Source organism: Pollicipes pollicipes, unplaced genomic scaffold, assembly GCF_011947565.3.
Source record: "Pollicipes pollicipes isolate AB1234 unplaced genomic scaffold, Ppol_2.1 Scaffold_6138;HRSCAF=7277_pilon_pilon_pilon, whole genome shotgun sequence".
Taxonomy (NCBI): Eukaryota; Metazoa; Arthropoda; class Thecostraca; order Pollicipedomorpha; family Pollicipedidae; genus Pollicipes; species Pollicipes pollicipes.
The window spans coordinates 27,086,069-27,099,389 of NW_023596818.1; the positions used below are offsets into that span (position 1 = coordinate 27,086,069).

Consider the following 13,321-nt stretch of genomic DNA (forward strand, 5'->3'; position numbering starts at 1 on the left):
TCCGCACATGATGGCAGCATCTCACGGCAATGCATCTGTCTTATTCATCGGACCGAAGTCTCGCAGTTCCACCGTCATTGTCAGCGCGATGTGTTTAATTTCCATAAGTGTGAATCGCCTGATCCGGACTCGTGCATGAGGTGCACTGCGCTAATAGACGCATATGTGCCGTACCGAAAAAGCTGGCCTAGCTTCAGTCTTCGTTTCCAAGGCTTGGTCCGTATCCTTAGGATTTTTATTGGCATATTATCTCGGTAGAGTATGTCTTTGGATGTCAGAACGGTTTTTAGGTCCCGCCAATTGGAATTATACCAGAGGTGTACTACTTGAAGAGGGTGCTACTGCAGTCCGTCCGCCAATGATGGCAACATCTGACGGCAATGCATGAGTCTTGTTCATCGGACCGTGGTCTGGCATATCCACCGACATCGTCAGCAAGATGTGTTTGGTCCTAATAAGTGTGAATCGCATGATCCGGACTCGTGTGTAAGGTGCACTACGCTAATAGACGTATATGTACCGTACCGAAACGCTGGCCTTGCTTCAGTCTTCGTTTCCCGAGGCTTGATCCGTTTCCTTAGGGTGGCTGTTGGCATATTATCTCGGCAGAGTATGTCTCTGGATGTCAGAGCGATTTCAAGCCTTGCTCGTTGGAATTGTACAGGAGGTGCACTACTTTAAGAGGGTACTACGACAGTCCCTCTGCACGACATGATGGCAGCATGTCACGGCAAACGGAGTAGTCATATTAATTGAATCCAAGTGTTGTAGTTTAAGCGACAATGTCGTCACGATGTGTTTGGTCCTAATAAGTGTGAATCACATTATCCGGACTCGTGTATGAGATGCACTGCGCTAATAGACGTCAATGTACCGTACCGAAAACGTTGGCTTGGCTTCGGTGTTTGGTTCCCGTGGCTTGGTCCGTTTTTTAAGACTGCTGGAAATGCTTCAGTTCCGCCGACATTGTTGGGTTTTTCTCTGTGCTGTCTGTTTGGAAATATCAATTCGAGACACGAATGTGAAGAACTGGGATACTTTTCTTAATTGCTCGAATGTACGTAATTTGGTACTTATGTTGCCCTTTTAGTACATGCTATAAATCGTCGGCTGTCTGCGTGTTAAAAATCATATGACCTGTTTGTTGCCGAAATTATTATATTATCAGATGGTTATTTCTTGAAGATGATAGGCAATCATGCGAGCATTGTGAGTAGCAGTGGTCGAAACGACGTAGTGTACAATGCTAATTGCCTGCTCTTTATTTTTGGTGCTAAAGATGTCGTTTGGATTGTATGATTTCAAAGTCGGGCAATCCTGCTAACGCGAGCTGGTTGAGCCCGTGCCACACTGCGCGTAAAACGCTCGCGGTGGAGATTTTTCTTCTTCTAAAAAAGGTGAAGTACTTGAAGAATACTGACCTTTGAATACTAAATATGGAAAGTCACAGATTGTCTGTAGTTCATTTCTCGTAGCGCGCACGCATTTCAGCTCATCAGTCATGTTTTAATCAAAGTTGAAGACTTTCCCGATGAGCTCACTAGCCTCAAGAATGTGGAGATTGTTCATAAGATCAGTCATATGAATCACCGCGGCAGTCACGGTGACAATGTCTGCCCTCGAAACGCAAGTCCATGATGCCCTCGACCGACGTGCCACGGTCCGCATACCCAGGTTTGACCGGCTGCGCTCAGTCGGAGGTATGCACATAACCGGCGGCAGGATGAGGGATGTGGGGGCGACGTGGTCAACCCGATCACATCCACGACTCTCATGATGTCCGGTGCGAGCTGTGCCGCAGGGGTAGGCCCATCACGAGCGAAAGTAACCGCATCGGGTACAGCCGGGCACAAGGTAAGCGGCACCCGCGCCGAATACTCTACCAGCTCGAAAGACAGGTCGAAAATGCGGAGAGCGCGGTCGCCAGAGTGTCGAGGAAGCGCACTTGGGCGACGATCGCCTGACCACGTACCGTACTCCAACGTTTGGAACTTGGCCGCCGCCTCCGGTGAAGCGCTCCAGCCCCTCGTTGGGCCCGTGCATCGCTATCAAACGCGCCTGTTCGTCACCGACGGTCACGCTGCAGAGCTCGCGGTCCCACATGCTGGTCTGGGTGATGGAGAAGGCAGCCGCATCCCCTTGGCTGAACACGAACCCCACGTCCAGGAGGAGCGGCATGAGACGACTCTTACGAGGCGTGGGAGCACGACTGGCTCTCGGCCGCGCCGTGCAGCTCCGCGCAGAAGACCTGAAAGCGGGCGATGGCCGCGAGCCGGGCCGATCGCGCACCGGGCGCCGGCTTCAGCAGATGGCTTCTTCCCTGTAGGTACCGTCTGCGGCTTCACCCGCTGAAGCCGGCCTTTAAGTTCGGTTCGGCGTTTGGTGCCCTCTGTTCGCCCACCCTCTGGCTGACACGGTTAAATGCCAGCCACGCTGACGGTGGTGCCTGCGCATTCTGGCACAGCGGAGGTGCTTCCTGTGGACCAGCTCATTCACACAGCATTTAGCGCATGTGAGTTCAGAGTGCGCAGGGCTTCAGGCAAGCTCTATGAATGTACGATCATTGGATACTGATCTGATACTGATCATTGGTCGGGTGTAAGACTGTTGAGCGTCCACCGCATGGAGCCCAGTCCAGTTTGTGGCTGCATCAGACATTGGCGCTCACTCATAATTCAGCATTCATTTACGCTCATGGAGCAGACATACACGTCGTTCACGCTTACAGGGAATCTTCCACGTTTGAAGATATTGAAGCGAGCATCAGGTATAATGAAATACATTCACTTACAATTTTTTGAATACTTCTAAGTGGGAGGCTGCTCTAGATATCACAATTTCTTTGTTTACTTAGTATGCTCCTTAAGGCGTCATTGTTTGATAACGTTATCGTACCTTGCACAACGTTTATTGATAGCTCAAGGACGGCTTTTATATCTGGAAATCGCGCTCACAAACGCCGGATATGAACGAATCGACATTGTGTTTTATTGGCCTTGACCGGCGCGTGGCCAATGAAATGACAGGATTTGAATGATGTTATTAGTCACTGATGCCTGGGCGACCTTGAAATAGTCTCCCCGAAGAAGACTCCGCATTCTCGCGGTCGTGTAGCTAAGAAAGTAGCGAGGGGGGTGTAGGTCTTAAGGACAGGATTGTGAGCTACACCGAAGGATCTCGATGGCTATTTCAGTTCAACCCCCCCACCCCCACCCCCACAAATGTGAAACAGTCCATTTAAGCATCCTGCGAGGGACTAAAACGTAGCCTCACAGGGCTCGAATGGTGCCCGGAGCATTGGCCTTGCTCTTCTGCGGTCCACGAAAGCGTTGACCAGGATTTTCGACAAACGGACAGGCAGCAACGATCCGTTTCAGGGTTTGATCGCAGTGGTTGGATGCGAGGGGATGGAATCCCTCGCAATCGAGCCGACCACTCACTCCAAAGTCAGATGTCGTCCCCTCCAGTCCGCGACGAGCGGCTGCTAGACTGCAGACCAGCGTCACTTTCCTTGGATGCGGAAATACATTTACAATAGAAGTATGTATTATAGAATAAGTGCTAACAATGGCTTGATGTCCGATAACGACCTACGTCACTTCGAGCTGGCTGCCCTCATTGGCCAGAGTTCAGCGCTTCCAAAGGTCCGGTCCAGGGGGACGGGGGGGGGATGCTGGACCTGGGACGGGCTCAGAGCTGATTGCTGACAGATCCCCAGACACGGCAAGCACGAGCCTACACCATAACCTGACTGCGGAGCTTAGCGTGCAAAAAAGCAAGTGCAAGCTGGGAGAAGTTCCCAGCATGCAGGCATCACCCGCACATGTGACGTACGCAGCAAACTAACAACTCGCGCAGACTCCGTTCACACTAAATTAATGGTCACGTGACCTGCGCGGAGCGTCTCATTCGACCTGCCACAACGCCCAGGTTAGTCCAAAGAACACGAAGGCGGCATGTGCGCTCCTCCGGGAGGTCCTTTCTGCATCAGGACCAAGGAGAACGCGTTTCACGCGCTCCTCGTCGAAGCAGGGACCTTCGCATCACGCGCCCGCCTCCGAGCACCGTCCGGATCGGACGGTCTCCACCGGAGCGGCGGCTGGATCAGGCGGTCTCCCTTCCGCCCGAGCAGCCGCCATCGGCCGCGAGCGCGAACAGGGTCGTACATCATCAGCGCGCAGCGATAGTGGTCGAATCAGGAGCTCCTGGCCGGCAGGTGCAGCTCAGGCGACCCCGGTCCGAACGGGGCCGGGTCAGGAGCAGCCTCCGGCCGAGCAGGACTCGGCCGTCCGGAGGGCGTCGCCTCACTCACGCAGCGCCGCCAGCCTGACGACAGGAGAGCACGGTCATCGAGCGCCCCTACATATATCTGACAAGAGTACGGCTCAGCCTCAGACACAGGTGTCATGTCAGTGAGCGCGGCTAAGTCCCCGGTTCGTGGGCGTCCAAGCCGGACGTCGTATGTGTTTGGAGGGGGGGGGGGGGGGCATGTAGCAGGGCCCATCCGTACTAATTTAGGCTCCAGAATGAGGCGTACGAGCTCAGCTCCCTCCACAAGGACCTTCCGCTGGCCCTTGCTCCGACAGGGGGCGGTGACGCCTGTACCTCAGCAGTCACATGCGCGCGTGCACTGCCTGACAGTGATGACGGTCTTGCAGCAGACTGAACCATCGTCCCTCCCTTCCGCACTGTTTCAGGTGAAACAAAATTTCCCGGCAATTTCGATAAAAAACATTTTTTTATAAAGGCATACATTGCCACAACAATTTTTCACACACACACGCACACTGATGCGCATGCTCGAGTTCCATCCACCAAGCCTCAGTTCAGCATGAGAAATATGCGCCGCTAGTACACAAAACGCTTCGCATTGTCACGTGACCTAAATGCCCAGCCCACCTGCGTCTCTACTCAGAAGGCACCAGCCTACTCTCGTCTCTACTCAGAAGCACTATTCAACAAGCATTGGCGGAGAGCATTTCCTTTGTTTAGCTTCCCAAATACAGCCCCAAACTGACCACTTATGCGACTTCGGAACACAAATAAGAACACACAATTTCAAGATTACGCCTATTACGTCTAGTCACAGCTTCTTACTCGTACCCATAAGTACCCCCTCTGATGAAAAACCGGTCTAAAATACCCGAGCAGGCACCCAAGTTACCGCGCACTACCGGTATGGCGGATCACGAGCCCGACCACCATCACGTGCGAGCGGCCGGCAAATCGCAGGCGCACCTTTTGGAGAGATCGTCCTCCTGTGCGGCGCTGCGCTCTCCGATAGAGGTCGGGATGGAGACGCCACCCAGCTGTCCGGACACCTCCAGGCCGGCCTCGTCCGCTACCTGCAACAGGGCACCGCCAGGCGGCCCGGCCACTGACACACCCGGTGGCCGTTGGCACCCGCTCTCGGACTCTGCATCGTGGTCCTGTGACCGGAGCGTAACAGCTTCGAGATTCCGGGTGCCGTATCTCTGACATAAATACCAGCACCGTTCCGTATTTTCCTAAGCGTTGGCAAATCAACAACATTGCATGAGCTTGCATTGCACAATATGTTTGACTTGTGCTGCAGAAGCACGGTTATTTGGTTTTTCGTGTTTGGTCTGTCCCCGGTACACACTGCCCTTCTGCGGCACGGCTATTCGGTTCTTCGTGTTTGGTCTGTCCCCGGTACACGCTGCCCCTTCTGCAGCACGGCTATTCGGTTCTTCGTGTTTGGTCTGTCCCCGGTACACGCTGCCCCTTCTGCAACACGGCTATTCGGTTCTTCGTGTTTGGTCTGTCCCCGGTACACACTGCCCTTCTGCAGCATGACTATTCGGTTTTTCGTGTCTGCTCTGCCCACGGCACACACTGCCCTTTGAAACAATTTAAAAATGACGATCTTTGAATATGCGTATGACTGGGGTCATGTGCATCCATACAACAAAAAAAACAATGACGGACAGCCATTTGCACCAACGCAGCGACTGGAGACAAAAAAAAACTCGCCAGAAAGCAGAGCAGCAATAAAACACAGCGCCAATTGCTCGCCGCTTCGCTGGAGTACCATCCGCAGACTGCTCTCGGTCCCCGCTCGGTGGCCGTTGCCGCCGACTATGTAGTTCCCTCACCTGCTGAATCAGCGAATCGACCTGGCCCTGGGGTGTGAAGGTGGCGGTGGTCGAGCCCATGGCGTCCTCCAGGACCTGCACAGGGAGAACACGCCGCGTCAGACAACGCAGCAGTCACATATATAGCTGGAGCGTTAGACTCGTTGCACCACGGAAACAAGCATGACGTTATTAGACGACGTAGCGCTCGGAGGACAACGTTGTATGGCATATGCCACGCAAGCGCGCGGGAAAATGTTAGTCAATCTCGTCAGCCAGGAGATGCGATCATTACATCCAGTTGTGGCCCGTCCGGGAATAGCCTGACCATATTGGGGCTACGCAGGGCGACGGCGACTTCGCCGGCGCAGCGCAATTCTCCTTACGCTGCTTCGAACGTCCAAGTCCTCGAACTGCTTCTCGAACTTGTCCATCACCGACGACACCTTCTCAATGTCCATCGAGTTGAGAGCTTTGTCCAGGTTCTTCACCACGCCTTCCATGTTCTTGGTCACCTGGGGCGCACGAGAGCGCGCATGAGACGTCGTCAGTTTTGGTGGGGATGGGGGATGTTGATTAGCATGGCGGCTGATGAGGATGACGGGCTGTCAGTTTGGGAGAAGACCGATGCGGATGGTCAGCTGTTGAGGCTTTACTGGGGCCCATGAGGCATTGTCAGCATAGGTCAAGAGCAGCAACGGAGTGTTATAGCTCAGGAGAAGGTCGATGGCCGATGGCTGGATTCGGTGAGCATCGATACCCGGGTAGTCGGGCATCGGGCATCGGGTACCGGGCATCACACATCAGGCATCGGGCATCGGGCATTGGGCATTGGGCATTGGGCATTGGGCATCGGGTATGGGGCATCGGGCATCAGGCGTCGGGCATCGAGTTGTCAACTGAAGTGAGAGCCAATGAGACGTATGAGAGAAACATATGGGACATTGTCGGCTTAGGAGAGGACGAATGGGATGCTGCCGGCTTGGGTGAGGGCCAATCGGACGCTGCCGGCTTGGGTGAGGGTCAATCAATGGGACGCTGCCGGCTTGGAAGAGGGCCAATGGGACGTTGCCGGCTGGTTTGACGGCCAATGGGACGTTGCCGGCTTGGGTGAGGGCCAATGAGACGTTGCTGGTTTGGGTGAGGGCCAATGGGACGTTGCTGGCATGGGTGAAGGCCAATGGGACGCCGCCGGCTTGGGTGGCGGCCAATGGGACGCTGCCAGCTTGGGTGAGGGCCAATGGGACGCTGCCGACTTGGGTGAGGGCCAACGGGTCGTTGTCGCAAAGACAATGATCGGTGGCAGGTTATCAACTCCGGTGAGGACCAGCGAGATGTTGCTGGCTTAGAGGAAAATTAATGAGATGTGCACTTCGAACAGGGTGATCGACATACTATTTGCTACGGTAGGTGGCAAATGTGACGATTACACGCGCACAATGGCGATCATGACAGTCAGCTGTCAGTATAGTAAGAGGTGAAGCCTGCACCTGCAGTGTGGCGGAACGCCCGTGACTAGATAACAAGGCAACTTCACATACATATTGAACGGATCTTGCTGAATGGCATTAGCTGCATCTTGCGAACGCCACTTGTGGGACTCTTAATAAAAATGCTTTTAAACAAAAAAATGACTAAAATCAATTATGAACATGACTGCCAGCAGTGACAAAAGGACATCAGTATCTCTCAAAATACAAAAAACACCCTTACATGCCCCCAAAAGAAGATAAACCATAACTTATAATGCAAGGTAAAAAGCATGAAATCACAGACAAACCCTTCATACATTCCCACTGGTGCGGTAGAATTACCCCTCCTATAAAACCAACTTGCTATGGAGATGTACTGAACGGAAAATTTAGCGATACTATAAACAAAGTAAATCATATTGCTTATGCAACAGGAATATAACAATAGTATGCAGCAAGATGGATCGGGAACACAGACCAGGCCATGGCCCTGCCCCACCCAGCTGTCTGAGCTGCCGTGACCCTGCTGTGGCGGCCGGCACCCCGGCATCCTGCTCACCCCCTGCATCGCCATGGCGCTCTGCGTGCGGGAAGCCACCGCGTCCACCTTGCCCGCCATGCGCAGGTAGTTGAGACTCTCGTTCTTCTTCCGAATCGCGTTCTCCGCGTAGATCCGGGCGCTCTCCACGGAGCCTTTCTGCCGAACGAATTCCAGGCAGTTTCATGCTCACAGTTATGCGCAAGTGCACGAATATGTACTGCATACAAGTACTGGAAAATATCTCGCTCAGGGGCGTCTCACAACTGTGGCCACCGTAGCTGCAACATGACCCTGTCAGTCCACCACCATATGGAGAACTCTGACAGCTAGCTGCAGCAGGCCCCTCTGTCCACGGTTCTCACCTGCAGGGCCCGCTTCACCTTGGCCTGCTCCTTCTTTTGGTCTTTCTCGGCGCGCTTCGACATGCGCTCCATCTGCTTGGCGCAGAAGCGCAGCTGGAACATCGTCTCTGTGAATGCCAGAGCCAGTGCGTGAGACGGCGAGCTAGGGTGCCTTTTCCACCCAAAGGGCAGCCCCACAACATGGCTTCTCTGTGGCTACATGGCCCTAATGGCAAACACATTGGAACTTATGCACTCCCCTGGATGGGCTAAGATTCTTACAATGCATTCTGGCTGGGACTGCCACAACTCCACACATTCGGCATCTCTAACACCAGATCAGAGCCATACTTTTAGCAGCCCATGCACCATGACATTTTCTGAGAGTGTGTCGCATGCGTGGCTATCCACAAAATGGGTGCAGCACATTTTCCAAATCGCGTCATGTTGCTACATGAGTATTGTCACACTTACCAAACATCTTGTCATTCATATTTGAATCCTGAAACAAAAACAAACACAACTATTTAGAGTGGCCATTTGTCCTACACTTCAAACACAACTATCAAATGTCAGTGTGTATGATTCAGCTCCATTTGGTCTGTTTACTTGGCAACTGCGATCCTGATGCTGTCCTAGTAAATACATTCTCTGACACAAATACTATTTGAGGACAAATTACATAAGTGCTACCATAGTATGTTGAGAAAAGGAAAATCTCAGTCAAAGGTTAGTACAGCAGAAAGGCATGGGGAGGAGCTCAGATCATTGTAGGCTGAACACCCACAGTCATCCTGAAAAGTCTACAGCAAGCTTTGATGGCCACAAACTGTCCCAGTATCACTCAGATTACCAAGTGCCAGACATGGAACCATGTTGAGGTGGGCAAGTGGTTGCATCTCAGAACCTCCGGTGACCTATAGGTGTGCATTGGATAGGGGACTTCAGTTGTATGCTCAAAGAACTGAATGAGGCTGTGGTAGGACACATTTTAAGCCATTTTCTGGCTGCTTTGCGATCTTTCCTACAAGATTAATGTTGTACATTCATAACCAGTTTCCTCTGGGGATGTTGGACTATGGGAACATCTTGGAGCAGAGTAATCAACTCCTCATACCAAGGGCATAAAAGTTTTTGTTCATGAACCACAATGATTGGAAATTCTCTCTCCCTGAAGTACTGGGTTGCATGTCAAAAACATGATTCATACCTTGTGTTTAATTCATGGAAAATAACAGTATGATAATTGCGAGTATACAGCCACTCTTAAGTGTACATGGTTTTGTGACATCATGACACTTTGACGCATGACTATAACCTCCTAAGTTGGGGATTGTGATCAATGGATCCAGTCAAAGTCATCAGCCACGGTCACTTCATTCTCTTCTAAATGGTCTGCCGCTGACTTGATGCAACTGATATGTTAATTTCACACAGCTTATAATGTGATTGATGGCTTTGAATGGCCTCAGAACACAGCACCTGTCTTCAGCACCCGGGCTATGGGAAACATGAAACAAGCTTGCACTTGTCTTGATGGGGGAAGGGGTGGTTGATGTGATCCCCTGGCACTCCCTATGATCCCCTGGATCCCCTATTTCTCTGGCACATAGTGCAATCACAACAAAAATTTAAGTAGCACCTGGGGCACCCATTGTGTGTGTTTTAAACAGACACAATGGGTACCCAACATTGCTCTAGACAACATAATTTCTCTGTTGAGTCCATATGCTCCTTGAAAGGTCACTGTTTGATTAAATCATATCCTATGCAACATTGGTTAAGATCCAATTAACAGCTTTTACATCAGGAAATTATGCTAAAAAAATGTCAGATGAAAGCAACTTAACAAATACATTTGTCTGGGCTTTTATCAGCACATGGCCAATAGAATGGCCAGATTTCAATGGCATGTCATCACAGATACCTGGGTAACCTTGAAATATTCCGCACATCTTCACAGGTATGTTGCTCAGAAATCAGAGGGGTTTAGGTCTTATGAAGGGCAGAGCTGAAAGCTGCACTAAATGATCTTCTAGATGGCCATTTCAGTTCAAAACCTCAGACAAATATGGAACACTACCCTTCATCACAAAATTGCAATGCTGAGTGTGCATTTTATTATCAGATGGAGGCAAGTATTTTGTGCATTTACAAGATTTCATTGAATTTGAGCATGCTGTGCATCATATAACATGCATTTGGTTGCAACTGTAACTAGCCTGCAAGAAGTCAGTTTACCAGACTGGACATCTCAGTGGCATTAAGGAATTCAGCTTTTTATATGTGTGCCAAACACAGTGAATGCTAGTTTGCTCTGAACCTTCATATTAATTTCTTATTTACCAAATTTTGAAGCATTATTGATTAAAATTTTAATTGTGCTATCCTAATTCCTAGAAAAAGCCACTTCCTAGATGACAGCAGTTTGTAACCATGAGTCAACACCAAATTTCCAGCATAGGTATGCAAGGTATATTCTGGAGTTGTTCCCGCAATGCTGATGTTAATACAGGCATATTCAGTGCAACACCTATTCTAAGCAGTCTGGAATTTCACCATTTTGCTGCCACAAGACGCACTGAACAACAACAGCACCATAGCTCAACATGTTTCGGCCTTAAGCTGTTTAGAGGAATGGACAGTCTCATCATGGTAGCACACATCCTAGAAGCCTTGTCATGATCCTGACCTGGTGTTCTCGAAATTAGGATTATATATGTACATGCAATATAATCATAAAAACGGAAATGTGGTATGCATTCAGCAACTGTCAGCTAGCAACTTTCGATTTTTAGTCTGAACCAGACCTCCGACGAGAATCTCACAAATTGTCATCAAAACAATCACGGAACACTTATGAGCATCCGAGAAGTCTTTATACCTGTCTTTGTCAGATTTATCAGTCAATTCCGGGATACAACAGCGGCAAGAAGCTGTTGACAGGCAAGAAGGCCGCAATAAATTGGCAACGCCCCGCCCCAGGCTTATGATGCCCAACCCACTATCCCAAAGGCTTGGCTGCGGCAACCTCTCTGCCTGTCACGGCGCGGTCTTTTATAGTACTGAAAACGGATGGTACGCCATGGTTAAGAAACTTTGTCAGCTGTTAACATTATGACGTCCACACAGTGTTTGCCATCGCCAAGCATGTGAATACTTTCTAATTTGGTAAAGAACACTTGATTTGGATTGAAATTATCTTGAAACATGTTGTTTTACGTTATTTACTCAGTTCATACGGCAGAAATGTGCATTGTAATGGCGTATCAATACCAATGGCGTCATCTCAGAACACAAATTAGTTTGGAATTTGTGTAGCGAGGTCCCAAAGGACGTCGCTTCGCAGCGTGTACGTCGCGACTTGGCCCCGAGTTCTGCAAGGTTGAATCGGCGGATTTTCAGGTTGGTGTGGCGATGATTATGTTCGTTCAAATCATTTTATGCTAATGAGTCAATTTTCTGGAGCCATTTGTAGCTGTCGTCTTCCTGATGGGAGCTGCTATGCCATGTGTTTCGTATGCGTCACAATTGTACGCTTCGCTGTATTGCTTATGATGGTTACTATACTTGGGTGAGTTGTTGTATGGCTGGGAATAGTAGGTTTTCATTGTTTTTGCTGCCATGTGTAATTTCTTATGAGTGGCATTTTATGGTTTACACAGTGCATCTCTCTTTAGGGCTAATTTGTGTATTCTTTGTAGCTAATAGTAGCAGGCTTTTTCTGGATGTTGATTCGTCAGTTTGAAATACGCAACCTTGTAATGTCTTAAATACAATGCATTCTCCTATAATATCATTGGATGTAAGATGAGTGTGACACTCAACTTCCTAATTCTTGGTTCAACATTTTTCTTTACTGTACCCTGTGATTGAAGCACTATGCTGTAAACAACACCAGAGTTTGGACAAATGTTTGATTGTCAATCACTTTTGGGCACAAGTGCAGTATAAAGGGCAGTGTTAAGTATATTCTGAAATTGTGCACACTTAATTCTGTCTTTCAAAGAGTTCAGTTGTTTTAGAAAAGAACCATTCTCATAAATTGGTATCATGTATACCCAGTTAAATTAACACCTATCAATTACTAAGATGATTAAGTAAGTTAAGATTCAAACATATTGCATGGAAAAGATAGTATTTTTGGGCTGTGTAAATAGGAAAGTAATCATTTCAGAATAAGTAGTGCATTTAGTAGCTTTTTCATATCCAAACATGCATTTGATGCATTTCCATTTTTCTTTATTTTTAGGTTAGCACATCAAGTAAACTGATATGTGGTGTCTGTTATCCACAATGCTTGTTTAAAAGACTGAATTGCTGTTCATTCAGCATATTACAGCATAGCTTGTTATTGAACATTTTAAGTTAAGTTGAAAACTGCACCGTAAAATGGCTGAGAATTGCATATATGGAACTGTATACACATATGTGATCTTTAAACCCAAAGGGTGCTCATGGTCTTTAAACCCAGTGTTTCTGAGGTTTGACATGCAGCATAAAGGTAATGTGTAGCAGTCTAAGAATCCCTAGTATCCTCTTCTAATCATTTTGGAAACGACCAGCTCGGTGTGTGTGTTAGGTGTGCCAAAAAGGCTGATATTGAAAACAGAACTGTGCCTAAGTATAATAGTAGATTACCAGAGTATAGCAGTGACTGTATATCCATAAGAAATATGGCATTAAGATTTGTTTAAAGTAAAAAAGTAGTGCATCAAAAAAATGATAAATGTATGGAGCTCCAGAATGGTAAATGTACTTAGCTCTGCTATGAAACTTTAAGCTGTATGATATTGTTATGCCTTTTTCATTTCAATGTAAGCACCTCAGGACACTGAACTGGCTATGGGTGGATGAATGCAGTCATACAAC

General features: G+C 49.0%; 1 protein-coding gene across 2 annotated transcripts; it reads right to left on the minus strand.

Moving 5' to 3' along the window:
- Window positions 1–3,303: 3,303 nt before the first annotated feature.
- Window positions 3,304–11,495, minus strand: LOC119106266 (charged multivesicular body protein 1a). Of its 2 annotated transcripts, none has more exons than XM_037229881.1 (8): window positions 11,334–11,495; window positions 8,924–8,951; window positions 8,471–8,577; window positions 8,127–8,264; window positions 6,482–6,610; window positions 6,117–6,191; window positions 5,239–5,345; window positions 3,304–4,326 (listed from the first exon to the last, which is right to left on the minus strand). In XM_037229881.1, exons 2-8 carry the CDS (start codon window positions 8,940–8,942, stop codon window positions 4,305–4,307), a joined length of 597 nt encoding a protein of 198 aa, XP_037085776.1. In that variant the 5' UTR covers window positions 8,943–8,951; window positions 11,334–11,495; the 3' UTR covers window positions 3,304–4,304. The 2 variants fall into 2 exon arrangements, with proteins under 2 accessions (XP_037085776.1, XP_037085777.1); XM_037229882.1 differs by having other exon boundaries at window positions 11,455–11,475.
- Between the last annotated feature and the right edge of the window lie 1,826 nt (window positions 11,496–13,321).

Bases quoted from the DNA above. Each gene is read 5' to 3' on its own strand.
- LOC119106266 (XM_037229881.1), bottom strand. The intron at 6,611-8,126 runs GTGAGCAGGATG...CGTGCGCCCCAG, and splicing joins GCGCCATGGCGATGCAGGGG to GTGACCAAGAACATGGAAGG. The intron at 4,327-5,238 runs GTGCGCCTGCGA...TCCTGTCGTCAG, and splicing joins GAGGACGATCTCTCCAAAAG to GCTGGCGGCGCTGCGTGAGT.